General features: G+C 40.0%; 3 protein-coding genes across 6 annotated transcripts in view; 2 read left to right on the top strand and 1 right to left on the bottom strand.

The window, feature by feature from the left end:
- Positions 1-3814, bottom strand: part of dlgap2a (discs, large (Drosophila) homolog-associated protein 2a) — a 202860-nt gene extending 199046 nt beyond the window's left edge. For 3 of the 4 annotated variants that reach the window (XM_037796602.1, XM_037796605.1, XM_037796604.1), the window contains exon 1: positions 1841-1970. The gene's annotated coding sequence lies outside the window, so the exon portion shown is untranslated. Of the gene's footprint in view, positions 1-1840; positions 1971-3686 lie in introns of those variants that run through there. The other variant, XM_037796603.1, reaches the window with a different exon arrangement.
- Positions 1856-11799, top strand: LOC119504486 (glutamate-rich protein 1). Its single transcript, XM_037796609.1, has 6 exons — positions 1856-2173; positions 3393-3539; positions 3733-3879; positions 6991-7392; positions 9154-9348; positions 11519-11799. The coding sequence occupies exons 1-6, from the start codon at positions 2155-2157 to the stop codon at positions 11617-11619; spliced, it is 1011 nt and encodes a 336-aa protein (XP_037652537.1). The 5' UTR covers positions 1856-2154; the 3' UTR covers positions 11620-11799.
- A 3606-nt stretch (positions 11800-15405) lies between these two features.
- zgc:193593 (uncharacterized protein LOC564090 homolog) lies at positions 15406-20727 on the top strand. The gene is made up of 2 exons (XM_037796257.1): positions 15406-15655; positions 17980-20727. The coding sequence occupies exons 1-2, from the start codon at positions 15605-15607 to the stop codon at positions 18271-18273; spliced, it is 345 nt and encodes a 114-aa protein (XP_037652185.1). The 5' UTR covers positions 15406-15604; the 3' UTR covers positions 18274-20727.
- Positions 20728-23177: the final 2450 nt, after the last annotated feature.

Below are 23177 nucleotides of genomic sequence, written 5' to 3'. Positions count from 1 at the left end.
GATAGTTTATATATTATATTATCATTATATGATATATGAGTTATTGGAGGAGAAGTGAGAAAGGGGTATGGAAATATATATACAGGTCAGTTATTTAAGAAAGTGAAAATGTAATATATTATAGACTCATTACATATAAACTAAAATGTTTCAAGCATTTTTTCATTTGAATTTTGATAATTACAGCCTACAGCTCAAAAAATAAAAAAAAGGTATCTCAAAATATTAGAATACTTCATAAGATCAATCAAAAAAAGGATTTACAATACAGAAATGTCCAACTTCTGTAAAGTATGTGTATTTATACACTCAATACTTGGTACTTGTATTGTTGGGTTGGATGTTTCTCATCTTCCTCTTGACAATATCCCATAGATTCTCTATGGGCTTCAGGTCAGGCAAGTTGGCTGGCCAATCAAGCACAGTAATATCATGGTCAGCAAACCAGTTAGCAGTAGTTTTGGCACAGTGGGCAGGTGCTAAGTCCTGCTGGAATAAGAAATCGGCATCTCCATAAAGCTTGTCAGCAGACGGAAGCATGAAGTGCTCTAAGATGTCCTGGTAGACGGCTGTGACTTTGGACTTGATAAAACACAGTGGACCAACACCAGCAGATGACATGGCACCCCAAATCATCACTGACTTTTTAAAACTTCCCACTGGACTTCAAGCAACTTGGATTCTGTACCCCTCCACTCTTCCTCCAGACTCTGGGACCTTGATTTCCAAATGAAATGCAAAATTTACTTTCATCTGAAAGGAGGACTTTGGACCACTGAGCAATGGTCCAGTTCTTCTTCTCCTTAGCCCAGGTAAGATGCTTCTGATGTTATCTCTGGTTCAGGAGTGGCTTGATACAAAGAATGTGACAGCTGTAGCCTGCTTCCTGAAGACGTCTCTGAGTGGTGGCTCTTGATGCACTGACTCCAGCATCAGTCCACTCCTTGTGAAGCTCTCCCAAGTTCTTGAATCTGCTTTGCTTGACAATCTTCTCAAGGCTGCGGTCATCCTTGTTGCTTGTGAACCTTTTCCTACCTCACTTTTCCCTTCCATTCAACTTTCCGTGAACATGCTTCGATACAGCACTCTGCTAACAGCCAGCCCTTTCAGCGATGACCTTCTGTGGCTGACCCTCCTTGTGGAGGGTCTCGATGATTGTCTTCTGTCAAGTCAGCAGCCTTCCCCATGATTGTGGCTGTGTGTACTGAACTAGACTGAGAGATACACGGTATTTATTCTGTATGAATAGTAATTTACTGAAACTCAAAATGAAATATTCTAATAATTTGAGATACCTTTTTCTTTGTTTTTTGAGCTGTAGGCTGTAATTAACAAAATTAAAATGAAAAAATGCTTGAAACATTTTAGTTTATGTGCAATGAGTCTATAATATATTACATTTTCACTTTCTTAAATAACTTACAAAGAATATTGAACTTTTTCGTGATATTCTACTTTGTTGAGCTGCACCTGTATATTTATTATTACTCTTGTTTTGTTTGTTATTATTTTGTATCTGTTTTTATTTATTTTATGTTCGAAATAAAGTCATTCATTCATTCAATTAGCCTCTATAAAATGTGGACTTATTATACTATCTGTCTTTTTCATCAAATACAAAGTGGTGGAGCACTTCCAAAGATTGCTATGCTATTCTACATATATCAACTAAACAAGGCTTGCTTTGTATGCCGAACTGTAGAACGGATTCGACCGATTAAAACAATGTATTAATGTATGATATACAGGCTACATGTCTTCTCTGACAACTGTGGTTACATTAAATTGACATTAATTTGAATGTGATTCGGCGCGAGCAGAGTGCAACAGTCAGTCTCACCAGTCTATCACCTTGTGGGGAGAGGAGCAGCAGGAGCAGTCCGAGCATTACTGCACTTTGAGGAGCGTAGCTGACTTGCTTTATTTAAAGTATAGTTAACTCTAGCCATTCCTTTGGCTGTTTTAACACGGACCTTTAACACAGCTCAGTTACTTCACCGCTGTGTGATGTTGTTTAAACAGCTGTAATGAGTCGAGCTTAGCAGGCTGGGGGAGCTAACTCAGCTAGCATGCTAGCACATTATCTATAACGTTAGCCACATGTTACATTGAAGTTTCTGTCTATATATATGTTCTATATGTATATAGGGCAATATGGCACGTAGGAAAGAAGGTGAGCTTCACTAGTTTCGTCGACAACATTATTAATGTCGTATAAAAACTCAAATATGCAAGTAGCTAGTTAGCTAACGTGGCTAGCTAGCTAGCTAAGTCTCGCGATAACTGGGTTCTACTTAACGTGGCTAGCGGCCTAAGTCTCGCGATAAGTGGGTTCCAGCTAACGTTATGTTGTAAACAAATGCACGTGGGGCCACTGTCATATTATAACTAGTCAGTTTTAAGTACAATACAAAGTCAATTAACCTGAGTGTGTGTATATATATATATATATATATGAGCCTTTGTCTTTCCCCATGCAGATCCTGTAAAACTTGGTTTCTGGTGATATCTGACAGCAACTATGTCATAGTTTAAAGGTCCCATATTGTGCTCATTTTCAGGTTCATACTTGTATTTTGTGTTTCTACTAGAACATATTTACATGCTGTAATGTTCAAAAAAAACTTTATTTTCCTCATACTGTCGGCCTGAATATGCCTGTATTTACCTTCTGTCTGAAACGCTCCGTTTTAGTGTATTTTGATGGAATTGTGACGGAATTGCGTTGCTAGGCAACAGCTTGGGTCCATGTGTACTTCCTCTCAGCTGATGACATTCATATCCACAAACAGGAAATAAACTGGGACACATTTAGAATAATTACGTTTAAAATTGTGTAAAGGGTCTAAATATTGTATATTGGTGACATCACGAATGGGCAAAAAAAACTTGTTTCTAATGCAGAGTTTCTGAATACGGGCTGTGTGGATTTCCCTGTGGATTTCGCATTTCGATACTTTCACAGTATTTATATAGGACTTAAGCCTGCTTTATAATAAACAAACATGAAAATCTCACTTTTTATAATATGGGACCATTAACCAATATTTACTAGATCAGTAATGCTTTTTAAACTTTGTGCCTTACAAAGTATATTATTACCATTATTATTATTGTTGTTGTTTTTGTTATTATGAGTAGTAGTAGTATTAATATTATAGCAGTAGTAGGCATACAACATGCACATGGCTCATCAAGCAGCACCAGTTTCAAGGTTGTTGGTTAGCTGGTCATGCTTTGTTCCTCAAGTATGAAGCCCACACTATATTTGATTTGCATTGTTAAACTGTTAGATTTTGGCATGAAATTGAAGATAATACTTGACATTATAATGTATCAGATTAACAGGTAGTGGTATCTCTGTTTTTTTCCTTTTTTCTTTTGTCACTTAGTATTTCAATCAAAAGTACTCCAGAAGCTTTACCCTGCAGCTGCCAAACCCAAACCGGAGAAGGAACCCAGCCCACCACGCATTGTAGATGCCCTATCAAGAAAAACCTATGTGAAAAGAAAAGCCTCTCAACAGGACACTGCCAATGGTGAGATCACATTCAGTTCACCAGTTTAACTTAAACTAAAGTACTATTTATTGGGGAAAAAAATAATTTTCCCTTTTTTTCAAAATACACACATTAACATACCAATACACCATACATGCAGAATTGCTGCCACTCTGCTGCACTTACCACGGAGGTTTATAACCTTCTTTTATTTGCCATGTGTGTGTCTCAGGAGACGCAGGGACGACACCGAGTGCAGCCAATCCAGGCAGGCGGATGTACACGGTTCTACCTCCTCCTGCGGGCGACAGGACAGACACAGAGAAATCCGTCACACTCCCCCAGTTAGAAAGCATAAATAGTGCAGAGGACCCAGCTGGTAAGACAACTATAATCTTACATTTACGGACTTGTGCTGTGCACCATAAAGCTGGGAGAGATTTACTGCATGGGGTTTCTCCAGGCTGTCTCTCTCACGCATTAAAGTCACTCATCTTGATTGGCACTGCCACTCAAGTTAAGGGAAACAGATAGTGATATTCAATTTTCTGAACTGAGGAGAACTTGATGGTGTTTGAGCCTGGCTGATTTTCACTTTGATCCGTCTATTGAATGTGTTGTTTGTCAGAGTAAACTTATTCACGCTGCAGTTGATATGAATCATTTAAAGTCTGCTTATTTTGTCAGCACTCCCACCGTCTGCACTTTCTCTTTTCATGAACCGGTGGAATGATCATGACTGTAATAAGAGTCATGTCTCATTACACGTGTCCCTGTACTCATCATCCTCCTTAATGCAGACTTCCATCCACCTGACAGGCTTCTGCTTTACCTCAATGAAATAGAACAGATTTGTTGGCTGAGTGGAGCGTCTAAAGGTGCCCACTAGAATAAATTATGAGGTTAACGTTGATTAATTGCACTCGTCTGCCTAACAGTGCCTTAATTGAACACGTTTTTGACTTTGTGGGCAGCGAGCCTCGATGGGAATTGCAATCCAAAGTCCTGTTTAAGTTCAGCCTGGGTGGGTTGGGCTTCATAAATTGAATAAGTCCATCAATATAATATTATAGAATGGTTGCCTTGAATTACCAGATATATCTCCACACTGTGTTTACACTGTTCCAGTGCAGTCTGAAAACTCATTGTCTCCGACAAGATATGGAAACATAAATCATCTAAAAGCTTCTTCCATAATTAACTGCTGTTGTAGGGTTCAGTTAGTTCAAGAATGGGCTCTGGTCAATTATTTTTTGAGCTGATTCTGCGTTACTTTACCTGACGTATGCTGTGATAGTTAATAGCTTTCCTTTGGCTACCAGAGAAAACAAGTGTGCACTACTGTCTTTAAGTTATCATGACAAGACATTATATTTACTCCCTATTATAAGTGTTTTTCTCAATTCTTTGAGAGATGTGGCCATTAAAGAAGTGCATTTAGGCTTGAAGGACTTCTCTGTTCCTCTTTACTGAGCAACACATTGATGTGAAATACTTTGATTAATTTTTAATCCGCCACAAAAGCACAGAATTAATAAAAAATTACCACCATAAATACTTAATGTCTTACATGCTCTGGAAAAGATATGACTGAGTGCGCTCACATGACTGCAGCAAACGGTACAGTGCTGCCCAGATGACCTATCAGCTGAATAACAAAATGACAGCAAGTTCGAGTTCATTTTCACTTTTTGCTTCTCTGATTCTCATATAGACAAGTTCGGACTTTTGTCACTCGTCACTACAGTCCATGATAGACTAAATCAAGCATCGGCTCTCTCTTGAATTGCTTTTTCAGTATTGGTTGCTGTTGCACTGCCACTGTCTCCGCTGCATTATGTTCTGGCTGCGATCCAGCTCATTGCTCGCTAGTGTGAACGGGTCACTAAGAATTCGATGGGAGCTGGTTTCTTTGACCTCTTAATGCCTCTTGAGTTGTTAAGCAGAGGGGAGATGTGGCGAGGTGGAGAGGGAGCTGCTCAGCCAGCAAGAGCTCAGTTTCTGTGTGGGCTCACAGTTAAGCTCTAGTCATTAAATTCAAGGTTTAGTAATATAAGGCATAACAGAAGAGAGATTTAACACTGATAGCATTTTTTACCTGGAAACAAAGTGAAAGACAACAGCAAAAGAAATCAAACTGCAAAGCTAAAATAGAACTGCAGGAGCTCTAATGATGATTTCCATAAGGTAGGAGGAATGTGGTACTTAACCTGAGCGTTGGCCCCTTTTTTATTTAGTCTTTCATCAGAGTGTTGGATTCAGAATAAGGGAAATTGTTGCAAGCAGCATGTGGGATGTAGACTCCATTGTGCATAATCATTACAGAAAGAATTAGAAAGACAGAATAGAGGATTTTGTCTACTATTCTGTCAAGAGGCACCACATAACAGCACACATACACTTTACTGATTCTACTGTTCTTTTATTAACCGCCTTTGTCTCAAGTTTTTTTCCATTATGTTATTCAGCAGGTAATCTTTTCAATCAGTAACCACACCAGCTGATAGTGCTTATTAAAATGCAATCAGCTAAAAAGACGAAGGGTCTAATTAATGGAATCAGCTGGTGCAGTGATTGGATGGAAGGAAACCTGCTATCTCTTAGCCCTCGCTGCCACATTATTGGACATTACTAGAAACCACCCAGAGCTGCCCACTCACCTCTAATATGTGACATAGAATCTCTTCTTTTAACAATGTGAACACAAGAATCTAAAAGTTATAATTCTGATGCTGTTTAATATGGAGGACGGAACCTGCCAAAATGAAAAAATAAATGGCTTCGATAAATAAATATGTCACTAAATGTAGCGAAAATAATATTAAAAATAAATGTAGCCATTAATTAATTGATAAAATGTGACATAAATTGATATTTCTGTTTTTAATTTGCTTATCTATTTATGAGGGGTGAAATGCAAAGAAAAAATTGTGCAGGAATAAATAATTAAATGCATAAATACATAAATAAATACATACATTTAAAATAAAATAGAAAATAAATGCAAAAAACTAAAATTTAAGAAAATAATTTAAGTAGTTTCATTTACTTCTTTATTTACCTTTGTATTAATTCCCCTTATTTATTCACTCTTATGTTTAATTTTCCCTTTTATTTATTCATGTATTTATTTTTAGTAATTTTTAAATTTAAGTAAGTAAATAAGTTATTTGCATTTATTTATTTATGCACGATTTTCTCTATGCATTTCACCCCATATTTTATAAATAAAGAAGCAAATTAAAATAGAAATATCAATTTATGTCACATTTTATCAATTAATTAATGGCTACATTTATTTGTAGTATTATTTTTGCTACATTTAGTGACATATTTATTTATGGAGTCACTTATTTATTTATTTTGGATTTTAGCAGGTTCCATCCTCCATACTTTAAGAGTAGAGGTGCATATGGAGCCTGCAATGCATTAATTAAGTTTAACAATGTTTTTAAACTAATCCAAGAGTTTATGATCTTGTTGTCCGCAGAGGAGAGCGTCCATGATAACGACGAAGAAATAGACCAAGATAAAGAGGAAGAAGAACAGAAAAGAAAAAGGAAGAGAAGGAAAAGGAAACCAGTCCTCAGCCAAGACTCTGGGAAAGATGGAGCAGCTCCGGTGAGCGAGTCCAGCACAGGTCAGCATCAGACACCTGTGGAGGATGAGGGAGGAGAGCGCATTAGCAAGAACAAGAAGAGGAAGCTGAAAAAGAAACGGCACAAAGAGAAGCTGCTCGCCATGGGTCTGATGCCTCGGGCCACTGCCCTGGAGTTCACATACCGAAAAGATGGGGAGGAGGAAGAGGAGGAGGAGGAGGAGGATAATGAGAGGAGAGCTGCTGAGGTGTCAGACTTCCTCAGGAAAACAATGGAAATCTATATGTCAGATTGTGAGTATTGATCAGAGCGGTGCCTTATTGGATCAGCTAGTTTCATACGTTCTCTGTGCTAAATCTTGTTGCCGTCGTTCCAGCTTTTGCTCATCCAGTGTTAATATTTGGAAAATGAACACCCTGCCAAGGAATAGTTTGATTATTTTCTATTCATTTTAGATCCTGCAAAGCTGATGGCTTTCTAAGATGTAGTTTGCAAACACATAATTAAATTCTGCCAAATGCTGAAAACATGTTGAACAGAATTCATTGCACTTCTGCCACAGCACATCTGTGCTTTTTGGAGACATGATGTGACAGTGCCAGCATGAACTAAACAGGAAACTAGTCAAAAACCTAGCATCAGTAATTGGATGAAAGTGTAATAGCTAAAATTGCAGTGCCATTAGAGTGATAGAGAAACTTGAATGTGTGAGCATTTTTTTAAGCTTCCAGATGTCTGAGTACCAGCTAGTAATCATTGTCAACAGATTTGATTTATTTAACACTTACTTAAAATGAAACCAAGCCAAGATAGACAACTATTACAAATGTTACAATGCTTCAGATATTATAAAAGTTATGAGCGGCAGGCTGACGATACAAAATCCTGTCAACCGGTGGGTATACTTAAGATTAGGCCATGACCCGTGTCAAGTGAGTAAGTGAAAGCTCCTTCGACCTCGGAACAGCCAGTGAGACTTATAATAAAATGGCAAGACTGCACTGATATGAGAATCACCCAGTCTGGCTTTGTAAATTAAAACATATGCTAGTGATGTTTTCTCTATTGTGATGACACAGAGTCTAGACAGTTAAAGGGATAGGGTGTTTTGAAGTGGGGTTGTATAAGGTACTTATCCATAGTCAGTTTACTACCTAAAGTAGATGACAGTCGGCACGCCCCCAGTTTGGAGAAGCAGGCAGGAGTTACTGCACAGAACCAAAGCAATGTACTGCTGTAAATGGGGTTGGCAACGAAACGTATTTCAGCCACCTAAAAGAAATGCCCACCTAAAGAAGAATCAATATCACTTTAAGTGTACGCTATGTTTAGAATATTTTACGCCTTGCCGTGAGACACCTATACAGTCTATGTTTCCGGGAAACTGAAGCTGTTATCTATGCTCTCACCAAAGCAACAAGGACAAACAAACTAACTGATTTAGGCTACGGTAGTACGGTAGCAACCCCCCGTGTTCTGTGAGGTAAAATTACAGTTTTTTTCAATGGAGTCTGGTGGCTTTGGCGAGAGCATAGATGGATACAACAGCTTCAGTTCCCCATCGGAAAAGGCTGTCTGATGCCAAGATAAAGCAGTGAAAATATTCTAAATATAGCTTACACTTATACGGATATTGATTTTTTTAGGTGCGCCTTTCTTTTAGGTGTCTAAAATACGTTTGCTGCCGGCCCCGTCCACAGCAGTACATTGCTTTGCTTCCTTGCGGTAACTCGGTTCTCCAAACTGGTGGCGTACCGACCGTCATCTACTGTAGGTAATACACTGACTCTGGATAAGTACCTTATACAACCCCACTTCAAAACACCCATACTATCCCTTTAAGTGTAGCTGAGGCAACGGTTATACAAGTAAAGCTATAAAATGATGTATTAAACAACTGTTTCTGTATATTCGGTGCAATTAATAAAGCTACATTTCAAGGTTTTGTCAGCTCCAGTTGTATTACTCTCCTCTAATATTAGATAAAATACTAAATTATGATGTTGATGCTTTTAACTAACAGACCACCTCTCACTTCTTCCCTGCTCCTCCAGCCTCATTGCGTGCAGACGAGCTTCCCCTCCTGTCTGGGACAGTGAATGACCTTCTGAGCGGCATAACCAGCGGGTGCCAGCCCACCTTTGTCCTGAAGCAGCTCTACAGTCTCAAGGCCTTTGTTCAGAAGCAACAGACAGACAAACTGCAAAAGGCACTGGAGGAGCTCTACAACACTTTTTCTATGTCTGCAGGTCGGTGATGCATCAATCTTTGTACTAATTGTTGTCATCCCTGGCAATACTGGCCTATTCTTGCTGGGATCTGCCCCAGACACTTCCTTGATCCGTCCCAGCAGGTTAATACATGCCTCTGTCGGTCCGCGCTTGCCCTCTATTGTGCGCCCTTACATTGATATTTATTGTTCACCTGAGTATACCTGCCCTTACTTGCCTTCATCAGCCTTTACCTGTACGTACCTGTCCTTGATTTGCAAATACTAGAGCAGCTCTTGTCCATGTTACACCTCACACACAGGTGACCTCCACTATGAGTTAACTAACATGTTTCAACTTGCTCATCTTGCCTTTACCCTGTCACAACAGCCAAAACAACTCAAGAGTCCCCAGACACGTTTTCACCCGTGCATGTGTGTGTGTGTGTGTGTTTGTGCTTTAGCATGGTTGGCTAGCTGGCTGCATAATAGGATCAGCGGGGACTTTGCTGCTGTCACGCAGACAAGTGTATTTGTGTGAGAAAGAGAGGGAGAGGGAGAGGTAGAGCGAGAGAGAGAGAGAGACCAGCCAGGAGATTCAGGCCACCGCCGAATCGGTGGCCACAAAGTGTCGCTCGTCTGCCTGTCCCCGTCGCCAAGACAACTCTCAGTTTGCTATCTCGCGAGTAGAGACCGCCTTCTTTAGTTGTGCCTATCCTCTCCATGCACCTGCTCCACAGCTGCCTGAAAGCTTTTCTTAACCCCCCCCCCCGCTCCCCTCCACACCCGCCTCATATTGTATGAGTCATGCTTCAATTCACTGTTTATAAATGCTGTTTTTTTGCAACTCCACCAGCAGATTGTATCAGAGCACAATTCCTTGTGAATGAATCTTTCTAGTTTGTAAAGATTTTACTTCACTCAAAGGACCAGTGTGTAACAATTAGGGGGATCTATTGGAGGGAATGGAATATAATATTAATAAGTATGTTTTCTTTAGTGTATAATCACCTGAAACTAAGAATCGTGTTTTTGTTACCTTAGCAGGAGTCGTATATACAGTATCTACATAGGGAGCAGATCCTCTTCACCGAGTCTGCCACGTTGCACCGCCATGTTTCTACAGTAGCCCACAACGGACAAGCAAATTGATATCGTTACTCGCTCCCATCGCCGCCGCTCTCTCTCTCTCTTGCTTCACCACTCACTTCCCTCGTACACACACACTCTACGCATTGGCTCTGCTCCCAATGACCTATGCTACTCTTATAACAACTGTCTCTAGAGAGGGCAATTCGCGTTTTCACATCGGCCACCGTACATACAGTAGTTGTCCTACACGCTTGGCACACGGGAGAAGTTTCAGTCTGCTAGATGTTGCTAAATCCTACACACTGTTCCTTTTAAAGGGAAACTTTGCTGATTTTCAACTGGCTTTATTTTGTTGCATTGTAGGTGGTATATGCCAATGAATGATGTTCGGCCTCCCTCCGTTTCCCTTTAACTCACCTTTGCTATGTTAGCATTATAGGCGAAGGCTCCAGCTACATCTCCACAATTTAATTTTTACTTACTTTACATTCTTGCCGTATTTGACTTAACATGAATGAATTTGACTTCGCAATGAATTGCTGCGGTGTGACAATTTTTGATTATTTGATATGTTTGATTACCATCCACCTTGTTAAAGCAGCATTCTGTATTTTAATGTAACCCACATCATCCGCTGCCATGCAAGAGCTAATCCATGTGCTTATAGAGAGGTGTGCCTTTTAAAGTTCTTCAAGTGAGTCCACTAAAGCTCGCCTCGCTTTATCTGCCCTTGCAGTAGCAATCAATTGACTGCAGATTTCCTTTGAGCATATCTCGCTGCTCCCACTGCACTGTTCCTCTCTTGAATGACATTGGCTTGACTGCTCACCTTTTATAATGTCCATTTTATGTTCTGAGTAGATTCACTAAACTTAATTCAAACTTTCCAGGAACAAGTAAAAGAAAGATAAAGAAAGAGACAGACGTGTTAGGTCGAGCGTCTACATGCAGAGAGCTAGGAAGTGCATTTGAACACTGGCTGCTGTGGGATTTTGATTTATTATGGTGAAAATACACAAGCAACTGAGTCTCTTCGGTGGAAACACTGACTGTTCCTCTGGTATTGTGTTGTTGTCAGCTGTAACTGAAATGTTGCTCTTTGTCTCTTTGTGTTTTAGAGGAAACCACTGCAGTCGTCTCATTGTTCCAATACTGGATCACAGACATTCTCCCCATGCAACAAGACAAGAAGACCGAGCTTTCTACAATGCACCCATGAGACAGTGAGTCACACTGAAACACAGAGACTCTACTCAGGGATTATTTCTATTCTATACTTCTATTATCACTCAAGAAAGTTCCTGAAATGTTCTACTCATAAACTGCATTTCACAATGTTGAATTTTACATGATGCTGCATAAAATATTTTTTGTATTAAATATTTTTTTTGCCATTTGATCTATGCCTTTTTGTCTAATCCGTTTTCATGCCTTGTATTGTACAAGAACAAAACAAAGCCGGTTAATCCTGAGCCGGGCAAATCCCTCTGCCCACCATGAGTAAGCTTGAAGTTGTCATTATCGACCGAGCCAAGTTGTTTTTTATGTAGAGCAAATGAATCGAACATTTAACTGGTATTAGCATAACATCCGTGCTCCTCACCTAACCTTCAAAGAGAGAAGCAAATGTCAGCTCTGCAGTATTTTTTGCAGATGTTATGACATTTAAACCCAGCCAGTTAACCTAATAGCTCCTCAATTATCTACACTACACTCCCCACGAATCAATTTCTGACCAACTTGCTATTCCACGTGCCTTTTTAAATTTCACCTAACTTCACCGGGTTAATTAATAGTCTTCAGAGAGGCAATACTAGATGATACTTCATCATTATTACTTGATCCTCACACGACTTGTTGTTGTTGTTGTTGCCCTTATCTAACTGCACACTCAATATAGCAACACAGTATGTTGTTCTTGATGGACCTTGGGAACCAGTACCACCTGGGGAGACGGTAGCTTAACCTGCCGCATCCCCATACCTGTCTACAGCTCAGATTATCTATTCTAATACATTTACTCATGAGTCAATGCCAGGGGATGAGTTCAGGAAAAGGGCAGAGAATTATCTCGGCTGGACGGTAACATTGCGGTGACCTGAGTGAGAGTTGACTGCCACGAACAGCTCTAGAAGGTAAAACTGTTGTATTTCCAGAACTGGGATGCACCACCTGACACCAGCAGGTTATTCTGTACACTGGTACACACAGCTCTGAGGGTTTGTAGACTTATCAGTGGTGAACAATTAGCATGAGGGCCGCCATCTGTGGCCTCTATTCATGGATGGACGCACCAGGTGCTGTCTGATGGAAGCTCAGGGGCTCATTCTGCAGACATTAAGCCAGAGGAGACAATAAGGGCAAAAGAGCACATTACCTCACATGCTTATATAACATAAATATAAAGGTGATCATTAGTGGTTTTAATGCACTTTATTAAGTGGTGTGGCTCTAGGGATGCTGGTCTGTCTGTTGTTCAAACCACCACTTTGGTATAGACTGAAATATCTCAACCACTATTTGATGGATTGTTATTCAGTTTGGTACAGATATCCACGGCACCCACATAATCCTAATAACTTTGGTGATCCCCTGATATTTCCTCTAGCACCACCAATAGGTCAACCTTTTCATATATATATAGTAAAATATGTCAAATTCTACTGGATATATTGGCACAAAATTTGGTACACACACGAAAGAATAACTTTGGTTATCACTCAAAGCGGGTATAATCAGTATTTATATAATAACAAGGTATCAAATGACAATGTGAAAGTTTGGTTGCAGCTTTAATAGTGAGTTTCAGCTCCTTTATCAGCCGATTACACTGTTATCAGGCCACTAAATAGCCCTAATCTGTCACTATAAGCACTATAGATGTGGGTCAATGGGGGCCTACTACACCCAATATTAGGTGTTATCATCTATTCACATGATAGATCACCAAATTAAAGTATAAAAGAACACGACAGTGACCTCTAGCGACCGTAGTAATTATGACAGGAGCAGAAGCGGAAGTCAGGCGCTGTAGACGGCGTGAAACTCTGCGATCTTTCACCCAGGTTCGCATCCTTGTGAAACCAACAAGCGTTAAGTTTCGCTTTTGAAACACGGTTATTTTAAGCCAATGCACAATGTTTTTCCCTAAACCTAACTAAGTGTTTTTGTTGCCTAAACCTAAAGAAGCAATTTTGTTTGTGTTCAAAACGTAACGTTTCATTCAGTTTTACATGTTAGAACATGTTGCTTTTAAGTTTTGCTCTCACTTTTACAACATAGTAGGCATAGTATGACCCACATCTATGGAGCTTATAGCGGTCACTCCCACCGCTCTCATACCTAATTAGCAAATGTTAGCATGCTAACACACCAAACCAAGACAGTAAACATGGTAAATATTATACCTGCTAAACATCAGCATGTACGCCTTGTCATTGTGCGCATGCGTTGTATGTCAAAGCATTGCTGTGCCTTAGTATAGCCTCACAGTACAGCTAGCATGTAGACTCATAGTCTCGTTCATATTATTGCTTCACCTTGCCTGTTTTATATTGTCTAGCATCGAAGTCATTAGTGGTTTTAGTTTTTCTCCTATAGTACTTTAAAAGCTTTATTTTTTGTTCATAAAACCCAGTAGGCATCACAAGTTTCAGTGGCATCATGACTTTGCAGCATTAATGCCAGACTTTGAGAGTATTCATGGATACATGAGCTGCGAGGCAGAATTTGGTCCCATTACCAGAGATGAGGAGAAGGTCATTGTTGGCTGCTTTCACTGGAGAGAATTCCTCTCGTCCAGCGAGAGACGTTATCAGCACAGCTACCTCATTATAAGACCTCACTCTGAGTCGAGGACCCCGAGGCCAGGAAGGATATTAAAGCTTAAAAGAAATTTGCTGACATGGCAGGAGAAGCCTTTCTCAACATCAACAGAAAAACATCCAAATCAACCCACTTGGCAGATTCAAATGGGTGCTAGTGGCTCCGACTTCAAATTACTCAGGCTTTCTGTATATAAAGCTATTAAAGGTACTGCTGAAGTCAGAAGAAATCAGTTAAACTTGATGCTACCTGAATGAGTTAATGAGTTAACACCTCGATCATCATTTCTTCACCTTGTTTTGATGTCAAACCCTTCAAACAGATATAAAAGGATGGTGAAATTAATCAAAATCCTCCTCTGATTTTCCACACACATTCATCATATACATAGATGAATACACTTTATTATGACTGGGTGATATAGCTGAAATAATCACATTATTATTAAGAATATTTGAAGTATTGATTTTCATCTCAATGTGGCAAATGTTAGACAAAACTCTGCATTTGGAGGATGGAACCTGGAAAAATCAAAAATGAATAAATGAATAAATAAATAAATAAACGACTCATAAATAAATAAATATGCCAATAAATGTACAAAACATATTAAAAATAAATGTAGGCATTAATTAAATGATTAAAATGAGACATCAATTGATATTTCTGTTTTAATTTGCTTCTTTATTTATTTACCGTTTTATTAATTCAACTGTCTATCTACTCTTCTATTTAAGAAACAAATATCAATTTATGTCACATTTTTATCAATTAATTAATGGTTACACTTATTTCTAATTTAATGGCATATTTGTTTATCGAGTCATTTATTTATTCATTCATTCATTTTTTATTTTGGCAGGCTCCATCCTCCATATCTGCATACATGTATACCAAAAATAAAACCTAATAACTGTTTTTAATTATTTAGAGTTTGCTTGAAGTAATTAATTTCCACTGCAGAATTTTGTAAAACAGTAACCCATATAATTTCAATATGGCTCTACTAAAAGTCAGTATACTGCGATATTTACTGTAAGTATCACCCATCCCTACGCTCCATTCAACCTTCCTTCTGTTTAGACAGACTTCTTTGTCTCTGTGGCAACTCCTGTAATCCCCTTAGACACACCACCTGCAGACTGCCTGTTATGTAAACACAGGAAGGAGAAGTTATAAAGGCTGAGCAGGCTTTCCTGCATCAGATAGCTGAGCACAGGTTGAAGTGTCCACGCTCGCACCCGGACAGACCCGCTGTCTGTGGCTTTCCCGTCCTGGGAGTCCAGGAAGAGGAGCATCAGAAAACAGAAGAGCCGAGTGTCATCTGGCCTTTAACTCGCACCTGATTCAACAGGAAGACCATCGCGAAACGCTCCAAAATGTTTTTCAGACTCCCAAGACTGACTCCGGGCTACATCAGGCTGCTGCAGGTGAGTGTGAGCAGTGTGTTTCATTCATAAAATAAAGTGATACTAGTTTGTATCTTTCAATACTATATGAGTCAAGTAGATACTGCAACCACCCACAGAATATGTTGCTGTGATTGTTATTCTTAGATGCGTACACTAAAGCTCTATATACTGCTGGATAGTAGGAACATAAAGTGCTGAGTCATTGCAAATGATCTTAGAAGCAGAAGTGGGTTGCACTTTATTGCAATTTTTCTGCATCGAGCAACTTGTTTTTGATTTAAGACCTTCAAAACAAAAAGGTAGAAAGCCCTCTCAATGCCTTGGATGTGAAGTCTAGATTACACGGTGCATGACATGCTCTGTCTCTACTGCTCCTTAAGGAGTAGAAGGCAATGGTAGATGAAATAACTCTGACAGTCCTGAGAGCAGCCATTGACGTAATGAAGTGTTTGCAAGGTGCTGGTTTTATGGGTGCTTGCAGAAGTTTATAGACAGAGACGGCGCGTACAGCGAGTTGGTTCCACTGAGCCTTATGCTGCCATTATGCAGCCATTTATTCAGTCGAGTGTCTCGACCGATTGCTGTGACAAGATGATGAAATACGGTACTATCATATCATATACATGCCATCCGCAAATATGAGTCGGTTCCAGGCTTCTGTTCCAGTGTGCCTTTTGTTTCAGCTCACAAAACACAATCACCTTTTTGCCGGTGTTTATCACAAACAATGGAGAAATCCAAGCCTGTGACAGTCCATTGCGTTTTAAATGGAAATGGGAAGCGGGTGAGTGAGCTACAGGAATGGCTTCTTAACTGTCTGTGACACAGCGCCATTTGAAACTATGAGGTTTCTATTATTTGCTCCTCTTTATAATTGTCAAGGGCCCACTGAGGAAATTGCCCGTGTCGCAAAATAGACAAGCCTTTTGTTTGTCAAAAGAGACAGAGTGCTATTTGGTAAATGAGAGAAGATGAGTTTTTAATCTCTGTGGGATTGGTGGGAGGGCGAGATGAGGCTGGGACTGAGGTGAACATATTGTAGCTCAGTCATTTGATGCGGACAAAAGGGTCTGCAGGGCATGTTGTCCTAAAATTGATCTGCATCCATGCATACACTTAGCACATTAATGAATCATGACGAGTCATTGTTTGCCAGGATGTTGTGTTATCTCTGGACTGTAATTTTTAAGGCTGTGACGATACACCTATCTTACCGATTCGATACTATCACGATACTTGGGTGCCGATATGTATTGCGATTTTTAAGTATTGCGATTCTATAAGTATTGAGATTCTATATTACGATTTATTGCGATTTTTGTTAACTTTTTTAACACTAGACCATGGGAAAAAGTTGATTCGTGCACTTCTAGGGACTTTTTCTTTGGAAAATATCTAAATTAATACAGTAAGAATGTTTGATTTTCAGCATGTATGTAGTCACAGATGTCCTAAAGTCAAATATATTAGTCATTGTCAGGCATTATTAATGAATACATTTCCCTCAGAAATTAGTGGTGTTTTCTTTTGAATTTATAATGGACATGTAATGTTTTATATTTCTGGTGAATATAATCCAGTCAATCTTATTTCCATATATGTACTTTGTAAATACAGTTCCCTTTGTTAACACCTTATTTTGAGAATGCGACGGAGTATACATGTGCGACGTAGTTACACATGTGCTCTCCCGTCAGCTCCGTTCTCTTTATACATCCATGGTCAGCTCCATCTGGGTCTTTTGGATGTATTTAACATAAATGTCAGTATAGGGGTGTTCTACAGTTGTGGCGTCGGCCGATTTGACCACGGAGAGGAGAGTGACTGCTGTCTTGACCGCATGTTGCCGCAATACGATAACGTTTCCTGTCCATGACAGAGTTAGCATGCAGCTTTAGCCATGACGTCTAACTCTGCTTTTCCTGTAAATGTGTGAAACCCAAAGTGTTTCCATACTTTACTGTATGTGTAGTGTTTACCACTTTGGATTTAACATGTGAGACTGCAGGTTATATCCACGCAGACCCTCCGCCGTTTCCTGCTTTGTCATTTCGGCTCACTGTGGCCAGCTGCGTTTTGTTTTGGTTGATGGATACGGAACGGATATGACGTCATGTTACTCTGACTACAACATTAAAAGTGGTTACTTCCTTCTACCTATGTATAGAATCAAATTATGCAAATATATCGGTTCTGGCAATAAAAAACTTATTTCAAATCGTAAAAAAAATGTTAAAAATAGCAATACATAGGTGAATAAAATTTTTTTCCCAACCCTTGTAATTTCATATAATTCATTCTTCCGATCACATCTCACCCTTCCTCTTTTCCCTCCCTTTCAGACCCAGGCCTACCACAATGTGTCTGTGGTGCCTCCAGTGCAGAGGACCATGCCGGGCATGGCTATGCTGCTGGGGGCCGTGGGGATCGGGATGTGTGGCTACAGCTCCAGGCAGTTGGCCCTCTACCACCGGCCCTCCGCCCGCGTGCTGCAGTGGGTTGGCACACACACTGACGCCAGCATGGTGGTCACGGCAGCCCACAAGACCCCCTTCCTGGATGTTAATCGCCAGGCCGGAGCCTACCAGGAGATCCCACCTCCCTCCTTTGTGGGCCAGAAAGTTTCCGTGAAATAATAAGCTTTGGAGCTTGGATGCAGATTGGCCAACATCATAGGTTGAGCTCCAGTAACTACACTCATGCAGGACTCAGATTGTAGCTATGCTGGCCCCCCCGTGTGGCCCATGTGCTCTCTGATGACGTGCAAGTGTGGATGTTGGACTGACCTCAACCTTTATGTTCGCAGGAAGTTGGATGTCTTCTAGTAATAATGAGTTCTGTAACTAATGCAACTGGTACAAAAATAGTCAAAACGCTATTCACACTCACTAGTATTAAGGTAATGCACTGAGAGGGCACAAAGCAAAATGAATGATTGGATGAGTGCGTAATGATGCTGGAACTTCCAAAATGCTGCTGCTGAATGCAGCATGAAGGAGCTAACATGTTTAATTTGGAGACATTGTGTGTCTTTTTGAAGCCCGGCGTAAAAACGCTTGGCAGTGTCCCTCTGTACACAGATGGTTGGCAACGCTCTCCCTCTGCCCTCCCCTCCTCCACCCTCTCCAGACAGACAGCCACGTGTAAGTGCTTGAGCACCCCATCTCTGCCCATGACTTCAATTGATTTCCTCCGAGGAGGAGCAGGTGCCATCCATCAACTCGCCTTGGCGTTTGCTGGCGCAGTCCGGCACCGGCTGTCAATCAAGAGACGGCGGAGGAAGACACAGGTTGGCTTGGCGACTGAATCAGTGACTGGTGCTTCCTGTGTTCAGACAAGTTGAATTCTCTGAAGGATTGGTCAGGGTGGCGACAGAATAGCAGATAGTGGCCGGGCTGTTTTGTGGATTGAAAGCGCTTCTTTTAATAGAAGAAAGTTTGTTATCAAACCTGAGTCATGTAAACAACACCTTGCCGGATTACGAGTCCTAATTTACCCTGCGGCTGGCTGGAGGGCAAGTTAGAATGGTGATTCCTCGTGGATAAGCCTGTGTCCTCTGTGGGGATTAACCCAGGTGGAAAATCATCCCTGGCACACATACTCCTTCACCTAATCTGGTATTAGAGATGAGGAAGGGCCCGTGAGAGGGCAGACAGTCCCTGACTGTGCATCCACAACGTTGTACCATTCCCCCTGCAGTGTCCACCATTCGTCCCACTGCCATACATGGACATATCCATTATGGGATTGGTGTTTCCTTTTGTGTTTTACACCAAAAACGTTGCAGTGAAAAGGGACTGGCGAGACACTGAGTGTGGTTGAGAATGCGTGCTGTGCCTTATGTATGGATAGCATGGGGTCATACTGTCTTTATCTTTACCGCCTACCAATATTTGAAAATCTACTGAATGTGGAGTTTTGTGTTTCACACATCAGGGTGTGACGGCACCAAGCCGTAAAAAGGGAGAGTTTTATTTCTCCACAAGCAGGGGACAGGAGGAGTTTTGTAGTATTCTGGAAAGTTGTGAAAAAAAGGAGGATGGTGAGAAAGTTGAGTGTTTCATCACATAGAGGTCAGCCAAACCTCGTAATCCATTTTTCATTGTTTAAGAGCCACCCTTGTTCAAATGCCAAATTGGACCAGCGGCTAGTTGTGGCAGGTTGGGAGTTTTTAGCGCCCCGATAGTGGCCTTTTCAGACCGCTAGCGCTGTAGGTCACCAACAAAATGCTCGTAATCCACTCAGCAGAGGGAGCTAATGGCTCCAACTGGCACCAGACACTGAACAAGCATTGCTATGGACACCCATAAGCAATTTCATAATGGGGTTGTGATGCTCTCAAAACAACAGGATATGCCTGAAGGTAAAATCCAGGGTAAATTAGGACTAAAACGTACAAATTCAGATATGACTCCTTATGCTCTTCACCTGTTCTAAAGTCTGAAAGTCACACTGACGCACGCCAACTGCATTTTATAGTCCTTTTCAGGCATTGCATTCCCATGAGTGTGAAATCAGTGTGGGTGAGGGAGCTGGAGGTTGTGTAACGCACCTGGCTGCCTGTGATGGATTCTCTCCATACTGCAGTGGTGCACAGTGAGCACAGAGCACTGTGGAAACCTATTGATCTCAATCAGAGGGCGAGGGAGAGCTCACTGCAGCAAACTTCCTGTTTCACTCAGCAGAGTACAGTTTATGAGGGAGGACTGCCCGAGACAAGACAGTGCACCGGCAACGATGAATTATCTGGAAACGTGTTCGCTGTTGGAATGAAACACAGGGAATGTTTGTATTCATCCGTCAGCTTGTTGTGTGGGCGTCACACATCAGCGCTCATTCATTTACCATCTATAAAGGTTTACTCACTCGACTTCAGCTGTGTGCCTATTAAAGGAGAGATTTGTTCTGTTAGCAATATAATTCATATTTAATGAAAAGATGTTGGAAAAGATTCATGAAATAAAAGCATCTTGCAAACACGCTGCTCTACTGTTGCACTTAGTCACACCTGCAGGTCACTTTTTGTTTTTTGTACAGTGTTGTGCGATGTGTTTTTTTTGTACCAACAAATAAATATGTTTTTAGTCAAAGTGCAATTCATGCTGTTTTGCTGTAATTAGGCTTAAAGGGATTACACACTGATTTGATAACTTCTAACAGCTGAATCATTCAGTCGTGTAAATTTTAGACTTCAGATTCCAGTGCAGGTCACATGTTTCACGTCATGGCTCCTCTGTGATATCAGTGTAAAGCATTTCTTACATATACTATACTTGGAGTAATCACCGTCCTAGTGATCTAATTGTGAGCTACAATAGTGTCGTCAAAAATATCACAGTATCGATACATATTGATACTGAATATTTGAAACCTTTTCAATACTCATTCTCCATAATATCGATACACAGGTACCCGCTACACTTTCTGCTCACTCTTCTCTCCGACAGTGAGTTGACCGACACACACACACACACACACACTACTATTTATCTTTTAATAAAAATTAGGACTGTCAGAGTTAACGCAATAATAACGTGTTAGCGCAAATTCGTTTTAACACCACTAATTTCTTTGACGCAACTTGTGATTTTTAGGGTTGTAGCGCACTCAGTTTTATGAGTAAAGATACTGTTATGATATGAAACTATAAAAAACGAAGTTTGCCATGTTATGATTTGAGCATATTTTTTTATGCTAAATGCAGTACCTGTGAGGGTTTCTGGACAATATATGTCATTGTTCTGTGTTAAAAGATTTCCAATAATAAATATATACACACATTTGCATAAATCCAGCATATTTGCTCAATCACATGTTGATAAGCGTATTAAATACTTGACAAATCTCCCTTTAAGGTACATTTTGAAAGATAAAAAATGTGCGCGATTAACTATGGACAATCATGCGATTAATCACGATTAAATATTTTAATCGTTTGACAGCCCTAATAAAAATTCTTAAATTTTATGCCCTCAATGACTACCCATACATGAACAAAATATTCAGTTTTTTGCCCTTATTCCGCAAGACAATATTCCTACTAAGCTGTTTACGTAGCTAATAAAAATGAATATTCCACTAATAATTCCGTTTACATTCAGCCGTGCATACTCTGATTAACGTAAAACGCCCCCATGACTTTAATAACTTCCATATCTCTCCTTTTTCAACTGCAATCATGTTGTTTCCATGGTGTAAGTTTTGCAAGGCTGTGTCCTTCAAGCTATTCTTTTTATGAACAAGAACAAGAATGCTCCTAATACCTGAAGAATATCGGCATAGCTCCACGTCTCTTCATAAAATGCTCCATTCAGAATAAGGCCTGATTCAAATTCTGAATAGTCACATCTGGAATAATAGTGTAATATTAGTGTGCATGTCAAAAATGGTAAAGAATATCAATATTTTTCAAGATATTGTATCAAAGTTAGAAATTCCAGTATTGTGACAACACTAAGCTACATTATGTAAAACTTTAGAATCACTGATATGGAAGATATGGTAATGTTAATAAGTTGGGACGGGTTGAACATTGACATTATTACCTACAGCAGTGGTTTATCCAAAGAGCAGTTGTGGACACTGATATTGATGCTTCAGACTTCACAAAGTAAACAATGCACAAATATGTGCCATTATTTATCTATTTTATTTGTGTCAAACATGAAACTTGCTACAACTAGATTTCTTAATGTCACTCCTGCAATGGAGTCACAATTAAAGGCTACACCTTAGTATGCATCAGATAGGCCTGCTTACAGATTGTAGAAAATAAGACAACACGTTACATTTTTGATATAATAAAAGAGCCAATTCAAGTGTTTTGAGTATACTAAACACCAGCATATATAATACGACGCATAATCAAAAGTTATTCAAAATTCATAGATGTGGTTCTTTGGATCTAAATTATTTGACCCCACACATTACATGGGATACTCAGAATCTATTAGAAGGAAATGAGAGTGAGGTGAATGCACTTAGTATTTTAGTGAATGTACTAATTGCACTGTATAATGAGTAACATCTAATTAAATCTGCAAGTCACGACTTCCACTTAAACTTGCAGTAGGCAGAATATTTTTGGCATCATTGGGCAAAAATTCCATAATAACCTTTCAGAATATTTTAATTCAAGTGTTCTGAGAGAAAACTAGACTTCTGCACCTCCTCATGGCTCTGTTTTCAGGCTTTAAAAAAATCGACCAATCACAGGTCATTTCAGAGAGAGAGCGTTCCTATTGGGTGTTCATTCAACAGAGGCAGCTGTCAATCACTCGCGAACTCCGATCAAACTTGCAAATTAGGCATCGCTGATCAAATATGAATCAATATTCTGTTACTGTAATGTCTATTTCTCCCCTCAAATGTTTTCAGAAACATCTTGTAGTGTACTGTTTAGCTGTAAAATGAGAAAGTGTGCTCCGGCTGGTGGGCGGTGCTTGGTATTTCCTCAACTGATCTCAACACGGCTGCCGAGTCACAAACTTTGGTCGGAGTTTGCGAGTGACTGACAGCTGGCTCATAGACGGCAGGCTCC

Source organism: Sebastes umbrosus, chromosome 16 (genome assembly GCF_015220745.1).
Source record: "Sebastes umbrosus isolate fSebUmb1 chromosome 16, fSebUmb1.pri, whole genome shotgun sequence".
NCBI lineage: Eukaryota > Metazoa > Chordata > Actinopteri > Perciformes > Sebastidae > Sebastes > Sebastes umbrosus.
This window is presented reverse-complemented; position numbering and strand designations above follow the sequence as displayed.

Bases quoted from the DNA above. Each gene is read 5' to 3' on its own strand.
- LOC119504486 (XM_037796609.1), top strand. The intron at 7,393-9,153 runs GTGAGTATTGAT...CTGCTCCTCCAG, and splicing joins GGAAATCTATATGTCAGATT to CCTCATTGCGTGCAGACGAG. The intron at 9,349-11,518 runs GTCGGTGATGCA...TTTGTGTTTTAG, and splicing joins CACTTTTTCTATGTCTGCAG to AGGAAACCACTGCAGTCGTC.
- zgc:193593 (XM_037796257.1), top strand. From the start codon at position 15,605: ATGTTTTTCAGACTCCCAAGACTGACTCCGGGCTACATCAGGCTGCTG. The intron at 15,656-17,979 runs GTGAGTGTGAGC...CCTCCCTTTCAG, and splicing joins GCTACATCAGGCTGCTGCAG to ACCCAGGCCTACCACAATGT.